This window comes from Typopeltis vanoorti, chromosome 6, assembly GCF_054136105.1.
Source record: "Typopeltis vanoorti isolate ZY-2024b chromosome 6, IOZ_Tvanoo_1.0, whole genome shotgun sequence".
Classification (NCBI taxonomy): domain Eukaryota; kingdom Metazoa; phylum Arthropoda; class Arachnida; order Uropygi; family Thelyphonidae; genus Typopeltis; species Typopeltis vanoorti.
Window position 1 is genome coordinate 44,988,368 of NC_143554.1, and position 19,712 is coordinate 45,008,079.

The 19,712-nt window shown below is 36.0% G+C and overlaps 1 protein-coding gene across 2 annotated transcripts in view; it reads left to right on the forward strand.

Moving 5' to 3' along the window:
• Positions 1 to 19,712, forward strand: part of Ubr3 (Ubr3 ubiquitin ligase) — a 542,232-nt gene that overhangs the window by 511,184 nt on the left and 11,336 nt on the right. For both annotated transcript variants that reach the window (XM_090394146.1, XM_090394147.1), the window contains exons 34-35: positions 5,157 to 5,366; positions 8,543 to 8,682. In XM_090394146.1, the coding sequence (XP_090250272.1) occupies positions 5,157 to 5,366; positions 8,543 to 8,682 (350 nt within the window). The remainder of the gene's footprint in view (positions 1 to 5,156; positions 5,367 to 8,542; positions 8,683 to 19,712) is intronic.

Here is a 19,712-nt window from a genome sequence, read left to right on the forward strand (position 1 = left end):
AGAAGACGGTTCCATCGCCATGTCTGTCTTTCGCAAGCTTACATTCTTAGGTTGCTACATTCACAATTCTTCCACTCATCATCCATCTCAGAAATCTGGCATTATTAAATCACTAGTTTCCAGAGCACACAAATTCTGTTCCTCTGAAGAATCTTTAAACCAGGAATTAGAAATAATCAAAAATCCAGCCATCCTAAATGAATATAATCCTAAAACAACTCAAAAAATCATCAGTCACTTCTCCACACATCAAACCAGACAGGAAGAAGTCCATAGGATTCCCATACCTTACGTCAAAGGCATCTCCGAACGGCTTTCTAAAATTATGAAGAAATACAATTTTGCCACTACTTACCTTCTCCTAAGGACAAGCTTTCACCTTTGATGTTGCCTGGCGTTTATGAGATTCCATGCTCATGCAAATTCTCTTACTTTGGAGAGAGAGGTAGGTCTGTTCAGAAACGCATCGCGGAACATCAAGACCACATTCGTCTTTTTAAACAGCAGAAATCTGGCCTCTCTCAACATGGAATTGAAAATCCAAATCATAGGATCCATTGGGAAAACTCTAAACATTTACATAGATCTTTATATAAACATGAATGTTTATACAAAGAAAGTTCTGAAGCCCTACTACACAGATCAAACTTAAACCGCAACGACGTTCTTACTACTCCTAAACTATGGAAAATTGTCATACAAAATTGTGTTAAATAATTTTTTTTTGATTTATTTATATATATATTTTTTATATATTTTTTTTTTTTTTTTTTTTCTGTAACACATTACGCACGTTTCATGATATTCTATTGTAATCGTGTGCCCTAACGGTATGTTATTCGTATTATTGTTTTAAACTACTGTACTGATGGTGTCCAAAGATACTTAGGATAAAATATTTACAATTAAATAATTTTCACTATGGTTGATACGTATGTTTCTTTTAATTATGATCACACCACAGGTTTCGTTATTTAAAAAAAAAAAAAAAAAAAAAAACTAGTAAGTTCTAGAACTAAGATTTTGATAATACAAGAAAATTATAAATTCAAATTAGACTTTTCACTTTCATCTCATCCTGCTTATTACATATGTGAAGTAGCATGAAAAATTCTAAGTTTAATCAAGATTTCCAGATTATCTAACCCGTCTATGGTAATAATGTACTATATTTTCCCACCTTTCATAGATATGTTAACATTAAATGGGGAGTTCTACTTTCTACATTTCTCTATATTCATTTCATTCATAATTCTTGTTGCTTTATTGCATTTTGTAGATATGGTGCTTTTAAAATCATGTTCGAATTATTATGTTGATAAGGAATTGCTGATAATTTATTATCATCTTTGGATATAGATCATAAATCCATTATAAGCAGCATTCATTGTACCTAAGTATTACTATTATTATTATTAAGAGAGACCTCCAGGGAGTCATTGAGGGAGGCCACATACTACACACTCCAGCTATCATACTTATTTTTTAATTCATTCACACTGCTTGCACTCACAACATCCAGTGGCAATCCATTCCAATCATTCACCACCCTATGAGAGAAAAATCTAGTCCTCATCCACCTTCTTAGTGGCATTCATTCTCAGCTCCCAAGGATACCCTCTTGTCCTTTCCCCACCCTCCATAAATTGAAAAATTCCATCAATTGAAATCCTGTGTGACTCTTTCAGAAGTTTGTAAGTCTCAATTGTACACCCCCCCCCTTTCTCCTGTTTATTATTGTATATTAAATTATAAGTAATTTATATTTTTAAATATAATTTAAATAAACCAAAATGATGTTAATGTTCAGTTTTTATTATACATGTACATAATACAGTAATCCAAAAGAATATTTTATTCATTTCTATTTGAAAACAGTCCATTGTGTATTTTTATCCTTCAGCTCTGGAAGTGGATGTTTAAAAGTCATTTTCTCAATAGAAAACAGATTGTCTAATTTTTTTTGTCAGACTTGACATAGGGCAAAGTACAATCTTGAAAGGTTTCAGAGTTTTATTGTACTACACATACCAGCTACTGAATTAGAAATTTTTATTTAATGCAGTGGTTTCCATATAGACATACAATTGCCAGTACCGATCCTCTTCAATTCCCTATACATAGTTCAATGAGATATGGGTCAGGAACAGACTTCATTAAATTCTTTGGTTATTTGCTTCACACAGGAAGTTCTGTTTGTTCTTTCAAGTCTTCTCAGAGGTTACTAACAGACTTAGAACCACAGTCACACATCTTAGACTAGCAATGTGGATTATTTTTCCGCTTATTTGCGAAAAAAATCACGTCTCCAACCAGACGGTCACCCACAATAAACCCTCTATCGAACTCCGAAAGATCCTTTATTTTTCTCATTGTGATCAACTCTATGGACAGTTACTGACCAGCAGCATTTTTAAATAGTTGAATAGAACACATGATGATCCATGTGACCAAATGTGTTTTGCATATGTTCTCTGTAAGTGATGTTTACGTATATCTGCATAAAGGTTTCTAATTCAATGGCCAGTATGTGTATTGGCCATTGAACACATACTGGCCATTGAATTAGAAAGGCCAGTATGTGTATTATGGCTGGGTTAATTTTTCTTATTCACACTGGATAATTTCAGTTTTATCATCACTGTCAGTTATGATGTGGTTAGATATAGCAGCAATGATATCTCATTCACTACAAACCTTAGTAATTATTCTGTTATCATTAGCCATCATCCTGATAAAAAGTTAACTTCACTGGCAATAGAAAAATAAATTATTAGCATCATTGGCTACACCATTAACAGGTTCTACTGATTGGTAATTATTAATTCTGGCTTCTCTACCACGAACCAGATGTGATGCAGAAATCGCATTGAATCAAGAATGCCACACTGAAATAGAATTGCTCTTTCATAAGTAAGTGGTTCCCAGTATGCACAAATGGACCATGATAACATACTTGCATTTAGTACCATATGGAATGGATTAATCAGTTCGAGTAAACAATAAAAGGAACATTTTTTGGTATATCAGGAAATTTCTAGAAAGGTTTTAATGATACTGCTAATAAACATTATTTCTTACCCTATTGGAATTGTTTATTTTGGTGCCTCAGCAAAAAGCCTCTGCTGTATATCTTCCATTTTTATGCTGTTGTTGATTTTATTCTACAAATGAGTCATTTTAAATGCCAGCCAATTAAAAATACTGCACGCACATGCGTGCACACACACACACTTTAAGTTGCGTCTTGTGCATAATTTTGTAAAAATAAATAAATAAATAAAATTCTAGCCCGTTACAGAATATCTCAAAAATCTGTTGCAACCAGAGATTAATTATAACTGAGACCAAAAATTAGGTACTTACTGTGTAATAATATAGTAAAAAGGTTGTAGAATATGGATAAAATCAGTTTATAAAATGAAATATGTTATAAGCAAGATAATTTAACCTGTGTTAATAGCAGCAAAAGGATGGAAGTGAAAAATTAAGAACGAAATTCTGTTTTTAATGTGCTGCTATACTTAACAATCTTTTGAATGCTTAAGACTTAAATGAAGTAAACCACACTAGTAGTTGAACATCACCTGTTGCTCAGTTCATTTATATATGCTTAGTGTGTATGCATAAACACATATTAAGTGATGCATTACACAAAATGCTAGATCTTTGTCAGGACCATATTTTTGTTATCATAATCAATGTTGCCATGAAAATTTAAACATACACCCTCTGTCCAGAAAGAAACCGAACTTTTGATAGAAAATAAAACACAGGCCAATTATAATTATTCAAATAATTTATTTTAATCAATATACTCTCCCTCAGCTTCAATACAGCATTTGGCACAGTCAATTAATTCATTAAATGAGTTTTTTATATTAGTTTTTGGGATACTGTTGAGGGTTGTGGTTGCTGCCGCTTGAACATTTTCAATAGTGTCATATTGCTTTCTTTTCATCGGCAAATGAAGTCGGGGAAGAGAAAGGAGTCACAGGGTGCTAAATCAGGTGGACGGTGAGTGATCCAACACACAAACTTGGTTTTTGCTCAAAAACTGTCTCACAATGTTTGAATGATGACATAGTACGTTATCGTGCAAAAGTGACCAGCTGCCTGCATCACGATATTCATGCCATACGCGACGAATTCTCACTATCAATCACTTCAAAACTCACCATTGGCTGTTTGGTCAGGTGGAACGAATTCTTTGTGGATAATGTTCTTGGAATCGTAGACACAAATCATCATTGTCTTTACTTTTGACTTCTCCAAGCGACTTTTTTCGGATGCCCCTCTTCTGGTGGTCTCCACCCTGGCGTTTTGTTTTGTACCACATTGTGTCACCAGTAACGATAGTCTCAAGGAAGTTTGAGTCCTTACGAGTTTTAATGAGGTCCCTGCAGTGTTCAATTCGATACATTTTTTGGTTGTTGGTCAACTTGTGGGGAACAAATCGCAAATTCAATTTATGAAGGCCCAAACTCAGTCAAAATGTTGTGCACAGTTGATTTTGGACTCCCCCAATTAATCTTCAATCAATCTCAAGGACGATTTCGGGTTTTCTTTGATGAAATCATGCACTTTATGGATGTTAACTTTACTCGGTCCAGTTTTTAGACGGCTTTTCGTCGTCCTCAAGCGTCTCACGACCACTTTGAAATCGTTTAAACCACTTGTAAACTTGTGTACAGGATAAGCATTCATTACCATATACATTTTAAAGCATTTGATAGATTTCAGTAAAACTTTTACCAAGTTTAACACAAAAGTCAATTGCAGCTCTCTGTTTGAAACTAATTTTCTGACAGTTTGTCAAAACACACTGTGACCAAAACACACTCTTGGCACTATAACTTAGCTTCTAATGAAACAAATGTCATTAATAGTTGACACAACACTAATGAAGGTTGCCACTTTCAACGACAAAAAGATATAACTGGTGGTGCCACTAGTTTCTTCTATTTTCGAAAAGTTCAGTTTCTTTTTGGACAGAGGATGTACAAAAAAAGGAGTGCTTTACACTATTATGCAAATCTTCTAATATCATTATAAATAACGTCCTCCTACAAAATAAGATAAACGTGAATTTTTATTGCCATTGTATATAAATGCCATAAGTACATTCATATTAGTTTTCCAATAATTTTTTGCAGAATATATTGGAAAGGCCACTAGCATGGCATCGGCCATCACTCTTGAAGTTGCCACAGAACTACAATCAAATCTTCCAATACTACCATAGGAGGCCATGTACAGAATGCCACAGTGTGCCCAAAGATCCTTCCTTATGTCTAGTTTGCGGAACAATGGTTTGTTTGAGGGACAACTGTTGTCGAAGGACATCTCGCTATGAAGCTGTAACTGTAAGTAGTATTAACAGTATCTGCTTTAGTGTAATATTACACCCTTTCGAATACAGTCAGCTCTCACCACAGTGAATTGATAGCAAATTAAAGGAATAGTTATAGTAGAGGGTTTCCATAACAAATTTCCTGTAGAATAGAATTAATGCTATTGAGTTTGGGTTGAGGCTTTTTAATCTAGATTTTAATAATGCAATAAAAAGCATCTTCCAGATTTTTGTATTATTACAATTTTCTTATTTCTATATATTATTCTTTGGTGAGTCAGAATGAGAAAGATCAAAGAATGTTGAGTGAAGTTCTTTGTTCCTTGCAAGTTATGTTGAGGTCTCCTCCCAGTTATATATCTCTATCCCTTAAGCAACCTATAATTTATTTATTTATTTTCTACATATTTTCCAGAGTAAAATTCATTTGTATATCTCTTGCAAACACAATACTAAAATATTGAATGGCAGTTTCTGATATAGGAAACTCCAAGTAAAATGTTTAAATTAGTCTCAATGATCATAACTTCGTTACAGTTAATCTACTAATGACTACTAGAATTTAAGGGATTAAAAGTGAAAAAAGATAGAAAGCTGCTCCTCAAATTTTCATCATTGAAAATGTATAAGATGGTTGATATATTTGATTCATTTCAGCCAGTAGGGAGGTTAAAAAGTTTGCTTCCCTTACACATCCTATGGCCGATTAATTATAGTCATCATTTTTACATCAGGATGTAAATCAGAAAATCTTTATGAAAAAAACATATGGATTACCCATGTTTATAATATAGGAAGCTTAGATAACATAGTTGAATCTGTTTGTACAAATCACTAAATCCAGGAATCAAACCAAAGCAATCTATATAATAATAGAAGCAAGAGAAAACTCTTCAAGATATCGAATTGCCATATAGTTCAAAATATGGTTCAAAAGCAAATTTGTTTTGAATAAAAATTAGAGTATTCACATATCAAAAATATCAGATGTCTTCATGTGCAAAAAGCATTGCAAAGTCAAGACATTTCAAAAGGAAAAACTAAGTCAAACCATTGTACATCCTTCACTATCTGTTGACTAGTAAAGGGTATCCAATGGTTTGACTACCATAACATTATAGTTAGTGTATTTCCTTTTTAGGTAAAGTTTCATGTTAATCCCTAATGATTATTGCTATGTATCTGTGAACAAGAAAGTGTTTAAAATTTAATTCATTACTTTAATTTTGAAATTTGATTACATAATGCAGAGTAAAATAATTTTATTCAAAACGTTGGATACTTGCTTCCATATAGTGTAGTCAGATGTTCATGGTATGTTTGCAATGACATCAGCTCATAATTTAGCAAAACATACACATCATGCTTAATTAGCGGATGAAAAATAGTGATTGGATTAGTTTTTAAGCAGGTTTTGTTTTGGTGTGTGTGTGGGGGGGGGGATTATCAGGTGATCTGCAAGAGGTGTGATTGTGACCACGATGTTATATTATGAACAGAATGTAGTACTTATCACCTTTTCTTAAATTTAGATAAAATACTCTACCTTAAGACATGAATTATTTTAAAATGGTCAAAAAATTTTATTGTTTGCTTATTTATGTTTGTAGGGTGTTTCATATCATATAATAAGCGCATTTTAATCAATTTCCTTATTAATTAAAATGCTTATTATATCTGAAATGCTACTTTCAGAACAGTAAACAATGTAACATCAAGTTCTAATTCAGGTTTAGCTTTCATCCATATCTGAAATGAGAGCTTGATGCTTGTCAGGTGTGGATGAAAGCTACAAGGATTCTATAGATGCACTTACAGTAACATGTCGAATATTCAACCTGCATTCAAACTTCTGCCAGGTCCTATATAACATATCACATTTACTAATGCATTATTTCTGTACATGAGAGGTTTTAATTATGTGATTATAGTAGCAATATATGTTCCTTGAACCTTGATTCCTACACAAAAAGAGTGGTAAAGTATTGGCTCTACAAACAACTGGTTGTGGCTCTATCAACAACAGGATATTCTGCAGGGGTCGAGTCTTCCTCACTACTACTTAAAAGGTTTTATATATATCATCCCCCCCCCCCCCCCACACACACACATGGGAGATTCTAGAACCTATAGAAAATTGATACCATGTTGTGTGAGCAGAAGTGCAACTGTTCCAAGTGGTAAGGTGAGTAATGTCAACACTGAACTCTAACTTAGATATGAATTTTTATCATTTGCTGGCATTTGTATATATAAATGTAAATGTAATATCAGTCTAAAACTGGAAAGAAAACTGCTGCTCCAGCCCGAAACTGGATTCCTCCAACAAGATTGATTTGTTTCTACTTCTGAAATAGCAACTGAGAGATATATATGCATTTGTAATTTGGTCAGGACTTTATGCAAGAAACTCTATTGATGCGCTTTGTAAGTTTTACATATGCCTGCCATACTCGTTTTGATGAAGAGACACCAAAGATATTTGATGATACAATAGTAGAGTGTTTCATGAAGATCTTTTCATGAGTGCAGAGGACTGGCAAAATGTCCAAGTCCATTTTTCTCACAGAAGCCAAATAAATAAATAGAGATTAATTCACTGTTTCCATTGGTTGAAATAAAGCCCTGATTCTAGCTTTAATATTAAATAGGAAAACTTTTTATTTCTATAAAAATCAAGTGGATATTAGATCTAGCATTATTTAAAAGCTGAATGTAGACACTGCAAGTTTCATAAAAATAAGTTGACCAGGAAGCTTACAGGAATACACCCGCCGGCATTTACAAGTCACCCTGGCATGGACCACTTTAGAAAGCATGCATAAACGCTACCCAGGCATCCATATATTCACTTTCTAATTGGTCCATTTATTTTGAAATCTTATCAAAAAATGGACCAATTAGAAAGCAAATATATGGATGCCTGGGCAGCGTTCATATTTGCTGAAGTGGTCTGTACTAGGGCGACTCGTGCAGGTGTATTCCTGTAAGCTCTCTGGTCAACTTATTTTTACGAAACTTTCAGTTTCTACATTCGGCTTTGAAATAATGCTGGATCTAATATCCACTTGAATTTTATAATTTTTGCATTCTGAACTGAAGCCTTTTGGCTCTTTATTTTAGAAAATGCTTTTTATTTTTATTCATGAGCTTAACTTTGTAAAATAAATTATTATCCCTTTTGTTTAGCACTCCGTTTCTTGTGGAGCAGGTACTGCCATGTTTTTGGCAGTAAATTCCTCAACAATCATTGTAATTAGGGGAAAAAGAGCTTGTCTTTGGGGTTCTGTGTACCTAGATAGTTTTGGAGAAGAAGATCGTGATTTAAAGTAAGTGAAATAATATTTTGATTTCATTTGTTTAAGATTAATGGCATGAAGTGTTTGCCTCTAGTGAATATTTGTACATAGAAAAACAATGTTTAAAGTTTATAGGATATATATATAACTTTAAATCTTTATATTATATTTTGTAACAAGTAGTTTATGGGGGGGGGAGACTACTAATTATTGGAACATGTTACAAGGATATTTATTTATGGTTACAGTGGATAGTCTTGGATAAGCCAACGTAGTTAGTAATCGTACTCGATAATAAAGAAAAAAAAATTCATGCCTGCTCATAACATGAATTTTTTTTTACTATGGAAAATTTATTTAAATTTATTAGATATATATCCTTATTCAAATTTATGTGAACATGAATATTTGGAAGAAATGCTTAATTTTTAGAAATGTACAGTATTTTTTATATTTTATTGTTTAGTTTATATGCCATCATTTAACCACAGTAACTAACTTAACTGTGTTGCCCATATCAGCTTGTCTTTCACTGCACTTTTTGAGTGCTTCTGAGATTTTCTGTTGAAATTTAAATTGAGAATTTTTATCCTACCCTTAGCAGTTCTGCTTAAGATTGGCTGGGATTTTGCCATGTTATTCCATAAATTTCTTGATGCTTCCCTTCTTCATCAGAGTAAAGTCTTGTTGGAAAACCATTTATTGTTTTGAATCCGGCTTCCCCAAATGGAGTAATAGTGTTAAAGTCATATGTTTTTATCCAGTGTTTTTCCTTTGCAGTTCTTTTTTTCTTTCTCATTCTCTTTTTGTGAGATAAAATTGACCCTGTATTATTTTTCAGTTTTGTTGTTGTTTTTAATTTTGACTATAACTTCCACCATTACTTTACATTGTTTAATTAATATCTCTTTAAGTGAGAGATATATGCATTCGTACATCATCAGTTATTTGCTTATGATGCAAAACTTGGAAGAGCAAATGATGGAGAACAATATAGAGATCGTACAAGATGACTTAAATAGACTGATGAAGAATAATGGCTACAAGTTTGACATAGGTGTGAAGTCATACACTTTGAGATAAAGAGATCACATGCTACGTACTACATTAAATTAGATGTGGTTATGGATAGAAGTTTAGAGGGCATATTAAAATAACACATCAGATTACTTTGCTTGTTGTTAATACACTTACAAGCAGAAATAGGAAGGTTATTATTTCCCCTTAAAATGTAAACATTTATACTTCCATATTTCAGCATTTCTTGTTGAATATGATTGACTCTAGCTATAGCTCTGTTTCCACATTGCAGATTCCTGATTGCTTTCTCTATCTCCAATATTGAAATGTACTCTGATTACTGTTTTCTTTATTGATATTTTCAACCAATGTTCTGTTACCATCTATTTTGTTTAATAAGTTTTCAAAGTAATGATTCCAGACATCCAGAATATCCTTATCCTTTATATCAACTTTAGCATCTTGAATTCTTTTTATTGCATTCGTTCCTCTATTTCTAAGATTTTTTTAACAGTCTCTGGCTTGGTTACTTGAGCAGATAATTTATCCAATAAACCATCGTCATCATCATCAATTTCCTGCTATGACAGCACCACATGATTAATTTTACATTATTATTAATTTCCTATCCATAATTTTCCTCCAAATTAGTCTGTTACTGTTGAGCATTCCATTATTGCCATATCTAACATTTCGTGTTTCTAAGGCATTTCTGACTGCATCAGTCCACCTAGACCTGGGCCTTCTTCTGGGTCTCTTTCCATCTTGGCATCAAACACCTGTTTTGCTAACCTTTCCTCACCCATTCTATTTAAGTGGCCATACCATCTTAGATTACCTCTGCTGACACATTCTTGAATGCCGACAATGTCAAGTTCCTTTCTTCTAATATCTCCATTTTTAATATAATTCTGCCATTGATGCCATCTGTACACTCCTCCTAATTCTCAGAACTCTCATATCTGTGGTCTCTAGTCTTTCATCAAGTGCTTTATTTCTAACCCAACTCTAAAATCCATAACTTAAAACTGGTTTGAACACTGTTTTGTATACTGCAGTTAGGCTACCCATCATACCAGCTTTGCTGGTATGGTCGGTAGCCAACTAAATAAATTTACATGGAATAAGAGAGAAATTAGCCAAAACATCAAACTAGCAGCATAAAAAACAGTGTCCAGTAAACCAGTATCCTGCAAGTTGAAATCCTACCATAAGGGGGGGGGGGGGGAGTGTAAGTCTTTTTAAAAATAGATAGATTTTGTTGCCTACTGTAGGGGTAAGGTAATGATTATTATTATGTCCTCAAGTTGGAAGTCAGAAATGTCTCGAAAAAAGTGGTATTTGTGGTATGCCGAGTAGGGCTTCTGGATTATTGAATCCTTGTCTCACCCAAAGTACAAATACTTAAATTCAAAAATCTAAATATTTGTAGATTTTTTAAATTAAGATTTATATATATATATATATATATAAAAATTTCTTCTATATTCTTCCCATGATTTTCCACTGACGTGTTTAGTTACTTTTACACATCATCCAGCTTTCTTGCATTTTTCTCTGTATTCCGTCAGAGTACTTTTTTTTTTTGACTTGCTTGCCTCTTTAACTTGTTTAGTCCTCATGAGGATCTAATATTTCTATATCTGCAAGCAGTTTCACCACATATCTCCCTGATTGAAACAGTCAATGTTTACTTCATATTGCTACTAGGTTTCTAAGCATTAGGTTTTGTTTCCAAACTCTTTCACTTTTTTTTCAATAACTTTTGTATTTTTAAATCTACTGTTCATCTTTGACAACTACTTGGCATTGTTTCTTTTTAGAACTTTCATGTATATTTTTCTTTTTGGTGTTATACTCATTTTTAACTTGCTTTGAAAAAATTATGATTGTTTCCTCTGCATAATTTTGTATCCTGAACCAATTTGAAGATATCTCCAACATTAATAATATAATAAGACTTTTCCGTGTTCTTTCTACGTTTGACTCTTAGTACAACAAACTCATGGAGAACTTTTTGCTATATTGAATTTTTTTTGTATCTCAAAAACTCCACTGTATCTATGGAGTTTTTGTCAGGACTTGCTGTTGTGAGAGTTAACTCCGTGAGTTTTCAAGTATTTTGATTTGGAATGTGGTGATAGTAATCACTAGTCCGTGATTGACTAGAAGTCTAGTAGTTAGTTATTGTTAGATTTGCTCTTTGTCTCAATTCATACCTGTACATTTGATATTCAGGAAGTTTATCTTCATGTTTAGTATTCAATGCAATAATTACTCCCGTTCTCTAATAACACTCGCATATAAAAAAAAGGGAATAAAACTGAATATAAGAATTACAGTGGAATTTCTCTGCGGAGCAAAAATACACATACATGTTTTGTCTTCATCTCAGCACTACCAAATATGTTGGTATTGGTATTTCTGTAATTGCTGGTACCATAATAATTATTATTATTATTATATGGTATCCCCATGGAGTCTGGAGACTCATTGTGGGAGATCCAAACTAACTACTACATACATAAAACCTATCATATCTCTCCTTAAACTTGTTCACTTTCAGGGAACTCACAACTAATTCTGGCAATTCATTCCACTCACTTACCATCTCCATGCAAAAAAACTAGTCTGTACATCCCTACTAATCACATGCATATGCAACTTCCATGGATGGCTCCTAGTTCTCTATTTGTCATATATTGATCAATTTTATAAAGCTCCTTTAATATCTTAAAAGTTTCTATTATGCTTCTATTTTTTTTTTGAAGTTTTTGTTATGTCCCCTCTTTTTCACCTATCAACTAAGCTTTGTAACCCACAAGCTTTCAATCTCATAGGGAGTATTCCACAAACCTGTGACCAGCTTTGCCACTTGTCTCTGAATCTTCTCTACCACTTCCTGGTCCCCAAGAAACCCAGGTGACCAAATCTGTGACAGCAGTAGATGTGACCAGTTCGTTGCCTTATAAAGAGCGATAATAACTTCTCTATCTTTACTTGTTAGCATGTTTTTCAACACGCTAACAGGTAATCCTATGAGTTATTTTACCAACTCTTGTAATATGAGCTCTAAACTTCAACTCTGTCCACCATTATGCCCAAGTTCCTAGCCTCATCAAATTCCTGCAATCCAGTATCATCAATATGATACACCATATGCAACCTTTTCATCCTGAAGTGCATAACCTTACATTTTGCAACATTAAATTGATTATCATTATCCTTTACCCACAATGCCAATTTATTTGAATCATTCTGCAGGATATCTACATCACCTTCATCAACTATTGCTCTCTCCAGTTTTACATCATCAACAAACAACTGAATATCCCATCTTAAATCTTTTGCTATATCATTGATATACAAATTAAAGAGTAGTGATCCTAGTACAGAACCCTGAAGTACTCTCACTAATCACCCTCATTCTCCTATATTCCACTGCACTGTATACTACTCTCTGGTGGATGTCTGTCTGTCAACCATCTTCCTATCCATGCTACTAGCTTCATATCCATTCCCACTTATTCCAACTTTTGTAATAGTTTTCCATGTGGTATTCTGTCAAATTCCTTTGCAAAGTCCAGCAGTATCATGATGTACTCATTTCCTTTATCCAATTCTGCTGTCACATTTATTATGATATGTGAATAAATTACTAAGACAGGACAAAACAAAACCTTTACAAAACCATGCTGCCCACCATAAAGTATCACATTCCTCTCTATCTGGATTTTACCTTTATTGAACTTTTCCTATACTTTAACAACCACTCCTGATATATTGTTGGTCTGTAGTTTGCTGCCTCTGTCTTGGAGCCACCTTTATAAAGTGGAACTATCTCATCTTCTTTACATTCCCTTAAACCCTGCCAGAGCTGAGACTTAGACTAAACAACTTCATCAGAGGTAATGCCAATTCTCTTGTACATTCATGTAGTACAGGCTGATATGGCATCTATTCCCACTGCCATGTTCACATTCATATTTTTCAATATGCTGAGGTAGATGAACACCACCTGTTCGTCTACCTCAGTTTTGATATGCATTTGTCACATCAGTAATTGCAAAATCTCCACCTGGATGATACACCTTTTGCAAAATGATAACTCAGCAAATCAACTATTTCTTTTGCATCTGTCACCTTCCTATCATGAGCACTGTTTCGAGTCACCCTGAAAGTCATTTTCCTCTTACTTGCTACCCAATGAAAAACTCTTTAGGGTTTACTTTGGCCTGCTTAGCTAATTTTCTCTAATAAATTGATTTGGCCTTTCTTACCAAACTAGTCACCCTTCTTGCTTGCACTTTGTACTGCTCATGAGTATGCTGATACTTTTTCTTTATATTCCCTCCATAGTATTTTTTTAGATTAATTAATTAATTAATTTATTTATTTATTTTATTATTTTTTTTTTCAGCTCTTGCTTTATATCTCTACTCATCCACTTAATTCCCATTTGGTTTATCCTCCTGATCTCTGGTATGCAGTCTGATACTGCTTCTCTCAAATGGTCTCTGACCAATTCCCATGCTCTTCTGACATTCTTTCCTTGTAAATTCTCAAGCTATAGCACTGCTTCAAGATGACTTCTTAGTCTGTCAAAATTACCAGGTTTATAGTTCAACATAAACCCTCCCTTCACTTCCCAGAACAAGAGTGCATGGTTACTTTACCACATAATCATTTCATTATGTAATTTTCATTTCATTTTTCTGATGACAGCAAAACTATGTATTGGATTAGTAATCTGCTGGAGTAAGTCATTTATGTATAGATGAACAGAATTGGGTGAGAAAACAGAGCCTTGTAGAACCCCTGCATTGGTTGCAGGGGTTCTACAAGGTAAGTGAGGGGTTCTAAAAGATAAGTGAGCATATAGTCAAAAAGTAGGCATTCCAAGTGCAGAAGGCAGGGAGTATACCAAATGATGGGATTTTGTTTAACAGGCCTTTGTGTCAGAACCAGTCGAAGACCTTAGAGATATCAAGGTGAGCCACTTGGGACTTGTCGAACTTTTCCATGGATGTGGCTGACATAAGTGAGTAGATCACCTGTTGACCGACAGTGACAAAACCCGTATTGGTGGTTATTTATTAACTGAGAGTCTTCGAGATAATATACCAGTTGGGTGTTGAAAGCTCTTTCCATTACTTTGGAAAGAACAAGAGTTGGAGAAATTGGACGGTAATTTGAGGATATTGATTTGTCTCTCTTTTTAGGGATAGGTTGAATACCGTATCACTGAAATTTTTTCCCCAAAACGAAAGTTGAAAAATTGTAGTGCGAGATATATGCGGGGATTTTCGGAAACTAAAGTTTTTCAGGCAAAAACTAAATTGAAGTTTATAATTAAATCCTCAGTATTCATTACAATTTATAGTTGCTCACTTTATTTATAAAATGAAATGAATGCATTTAAATTTTAATTATGTTATTTATGTGATTGAATTGGTCGCTCACCTTCATCACATGATATATTTGAATCTTTTGGTGACAATGCTTCTGTAATTACTTAAAACACAGTTTCATTCTTGCGTGTCCTTTTATCATTTCAGAATCATAAGATCTTTGAGTTTAAAACCAGCACTGTAACTTGAGCATTTCTCCATATTTCAAGCAAAAATTACCAGTAATTTACAGACTAGAGATATGTAATGAACAATCCTTCACGAATGACTAATGAGAAGTGAAAGTAGAGCACGAAATGGACAGCAATGGTAGACTGTAGAGATAGAGCAGCTATGAAGATATTCAAATGATTGGTGCGGTATTAACAAAAGATCGCGCAATTCACCGATAAAGGCAAACTGACAGTTGTTGAGTTGAAATACTGATTCTCCTCAACCGAATTTCAAAATAACTGAAACTGCCATAACAACATCACTATGTATGTCTTAGTTTTAACATTTTAACACGTTCACATCGGTGTAGTGTTTTTCCTATTTATCATTCCGATGGGACTTCTCATTACCGTTTGTGTATCACCTCGCGTTGCACAGGCAGGCTCAGCTGACACAAAGCTTCAACCCTTCAGTTGAATTTTATTGCTGCTTGTTTGTATGCTGCTTATGTCGGACTGGCGGGTGGACTCACATGCACATTAAACTGCATGTAGTTTAATTGGGTGGTAGAAGTTTATTTGAAGTTAGCCTTTGTGATCTGTCTTAATGACATCAAAAATTTCAAATGTAATTGAACGAACTCTTATTTCATATAATTGAAAATTTGGACAAACGTTTGGACAATAGTTTTTAGGTAGATACTGTGTTTGGCAGTACAACATAGTTCTGCTTGAGTCTTATACAGCATTGTTTCTGTGGGAAGGGACACGTGATTCATTAGTTAGTCCTGTTTTTATCCCAGTTGTCTCTAATTGCACTATTTGTTGGCAAATATATTACCCAGACTGCAAATGTCTCTGTACCTTATTCAGTGAAAAAATATAACTACTTGTTTTTCTTGCATCTACAGTCTAGTGGTTGTTGGGGGGAGGATGTGTTGTTCGCCGTTGCAAGCGAGTTACTATCGCCCCAAAATGAACATGTTTAAATGTTTTTTCCGCGTGTGAGGAAAAAAGTTTTGCGAAACTTTTTAATTTCTTTTTTTTCATAAAGTAAAACAGGGGTGCAAGTTATACGTGAGGACGTGTTATATTCGAGTAAATATGGTATGAGCTAATTTCCATATTACAGGGTAGATACTGGTGGAATAAGAGGGGGTAAAAAGACGACACAGAATGTGAGTCAACTCTGGAGCACAAACCTTTATGACAATTGGAGGAATGTCATCAGGGTCAGAAGACTGTTCGGTTTCCAATTTGAGCAAAATACTCAAGATCTCTTTTTGGTAAAAGGATACACTGGGCATTGAGTGTAGAGAATTTTGATATACTATTATAATTGTTCATATCCTGTCTCTTCTGTCATGAGGATGGTTTGGGGGGGGGGGGGGGCATTTACCAAAATCAGCTGTACAAGAATTAGAGCAGAAGTAGGAAGCTAGGTGATCGGCTTTTTCTGTGAGTGATGATGCTTTAGGATGCAAAAGTGGTAGAAGCAATGTTGGGCAGAAGTCGTGACCAATGGCTTTGGCTAGACCAGAAGGCATGGCTGCCATGCAGGCAGGATGTAAGTTTCTTACTGTTAGTTCTTTCAGTCATTTTTTGATATGTGGATTTTCTTGCAACTATTCTGGACTTTGGTGTAAGTAGATGGACTTTTGGATGCAAGCCAGTTACGGTACGCTTAATTCTTCTCTTGTACAGCTTTGGCACATCTGTGGGAGAACCAAGGCTTGGATAGGGGATGTAAACATAGAGTGGAATGTTGGAAGTTTTTTCCTAATTGGTTAGACTATAATAAATTTAGTTTAATCCATTATTCAAGTGTAAGCAAAAAAAGTTTGTGCCTGAAGTATCTTCAGGACTGAGGCAACTCGTGGTAAAGGTGGACTAAGCTCTCATCACTTGTTTTAGTATCTTCCATAATGCAAAGCACATCTCCTTGCAGACATGTATAATGCTATGCATTAAGGGACACTACCCAGACTGGTTTCAACCTTTATTGAGGTCTTGTCAGTGGGAGCTAGACCCAGAGGTAGTGATACCAAGGTGGAAGTAATGGAGAAGTCATATTTACCTATACGAGTTGCCAAAGGGTTTTGTTGCCACCTTATTATTAAATTACTCTGGTTATAGTGAAAGAAGTTTTTTCCCCACTTGGTTAGACTATAACAAATTTAGTTTAATCCTTTATCCAAGTATAAGCCAACAAAATTTGCACCTGAAGTATCTTCAGGAATCCAGAGTAATTTAATAATAAGGTGAGACACCTTTTGGCAACTCGTATAGGTAAATATGACTTCTCCATTACTTCCACCTTAGTATCACCACCTCTGGGTCTGGCTCCCACTGATGAGACCTCAATAAAGGTTGAAACCGGTCTGGGTAGTGGCCCTTCCCTTAATGCATAGCATTGCACATGTCTGCAAGGAGATGTGCATTGTATCATGGGAGATCTCATCATATAAGCTCTCATCACTTAGCGATGAGAGCATAGTCCACCTTTACCATGAGTTGCCTCAGTTCTAAAGCTACTTCAGGCACAAACTTTGTTTGCTTACACTTGGATAAAGGATTAAACTAAATTTATTATAGAGTGGAATAGTTTCCATGCCAGTAAGAATTATTTTGGGGATACATTCAGCACATAGGTTAGTGTGCTATACGAGTTGCCAAACTCGTATACCACACTAACTTATGTGCTGGATGATTCCTAACCTATGTTTGGAATGATTATTACAGTGTACTGTAATAATCATTCCAAAGAAATGTGGCATAGTAGTTGCATAGATTTTTTTGTGGTTCCTATCCCTGAAAGGTTATTGGTAAACCTGTAGTACATTTGTACCTTGGATGAACTGAGGATTTTTTTTTTTTTTTCATTTTTATCAATTTTATATAGGTATATATATTTTGCCATTTTTTATTTATTTTTATATCCCACTTGACTTTCTTGTAATGCATATGATGCCTGGATGTGAGTGATTGTGTTTGTGTTGTTTCATAGAGAAGATAGCAGCACAAGACTGTGGTCCAAGCTTCCTTGGGAACAGACTACAGTAATGGTGTACTTGGATGGGTCACTAGTGAGGAAGGGGTCCAAATTATTTTGAGAGTGGTTGGGGTTGTCTGGTACTCAGGTAGGCATGTATACTATTTGCATGAGGTCATTGGTGATGTAAAAAAGAAATAAAGATCAGAATTGCAAAGGGAAGAACAAATCTGAAGCCCATGGATAACATCTGGAAAAGTAAAGTAATCAGCCTGCAAACAAAACTAAGAGTACTAGAAACATGCATCTTCAGCAGTGTACTGTATGGATCTGAAACGTGGGTAATAAATAAAGAATCACAAAAAAGAATTTTGGCATTTGAGAGAATGTGTTACAGGAAGATTCTAAGAATAGGATAGGGTACAGCAAATCACAAATGAAGAGCTCTATCTGAAGAATACAACCAAAGGAGAATCTAATGCAGAAGATTATACAATGGAAACTGGAATTATTTGGACTCATCTGCAGAATGAGTGAGGACCAAAAGATAAAGACATGTTTGGTATTATATTATGGTATTATGGATGATGTAAACAGAAGAGATAGACCATACAGAGAATGAATAGACGACATAAAGGACTGCTGTAGAATGGGTTTACAGAAACTGTGACGCTGTGCACTGGTCAAAAAAAGTTGGAAGAAGAAGATAGTGAAGAAGGCATGGGACACCAACAGGCAGTGAGCCCATGGTTCGTGGTGACAATGCTGATGATTTCCCCCCACCCCCCCCCCCCCCCACCCCCCCCCCCCCCCACCCCCCCCCCCCCCCACCCCCCCCCCCCCCCACCCCCCCCCCCCCCCACCCCCCCCCCCCCCCACCCCCCCCCCCCCCCACCCCCCCCCCCCCCCACCCCCCCCCCCCCCCACCCCCCCCCCCCCCCACCCCCCCCCCCCCCCACCCCCCCCCCCCCCCACCCCCCCCCCCCCCCACCCCCCCCCCCCCCCACCCCCCCCCCCCCCCACCCCCCCCCCCCCCCACCCCCCCCCCCCCCCACCCCCCCCCCCCCCCACCCCCCCCCCCCCCCACCCCCCCCCCCCCCCACCCCCCCCCCCCCCCACCCCCCCCCCCCCCCACCCCCCCCCCCCCCCACCCCCCCCCCCCCCCACCCCCCCCCCCCCCCACCCCCCCCCCCCCCCACCCCCCCCCCCCCCCACCCCCCCCCCCCCCCACCCCCCCCCCCCCCCACCCCCCCCCCCCCCCACCCCCCCCCCCCAATGGGCTCGAAGCAGTAACATCTGATGATTTTCCCAGGGTCAGATTTGCAATTTTCAATGAGCTTGCAGATGTTGTTGTTTAGTGTTGCATCTGTTTTGGAATGAAAGTTCATTGCAATAGCATTGTATTTTTTATTCTCTGCCTGCACTGAGATCTTGAACTGACATGGCAATGAGATTGCAAAGTTCATTAGCATTTTCAGTGGTTGG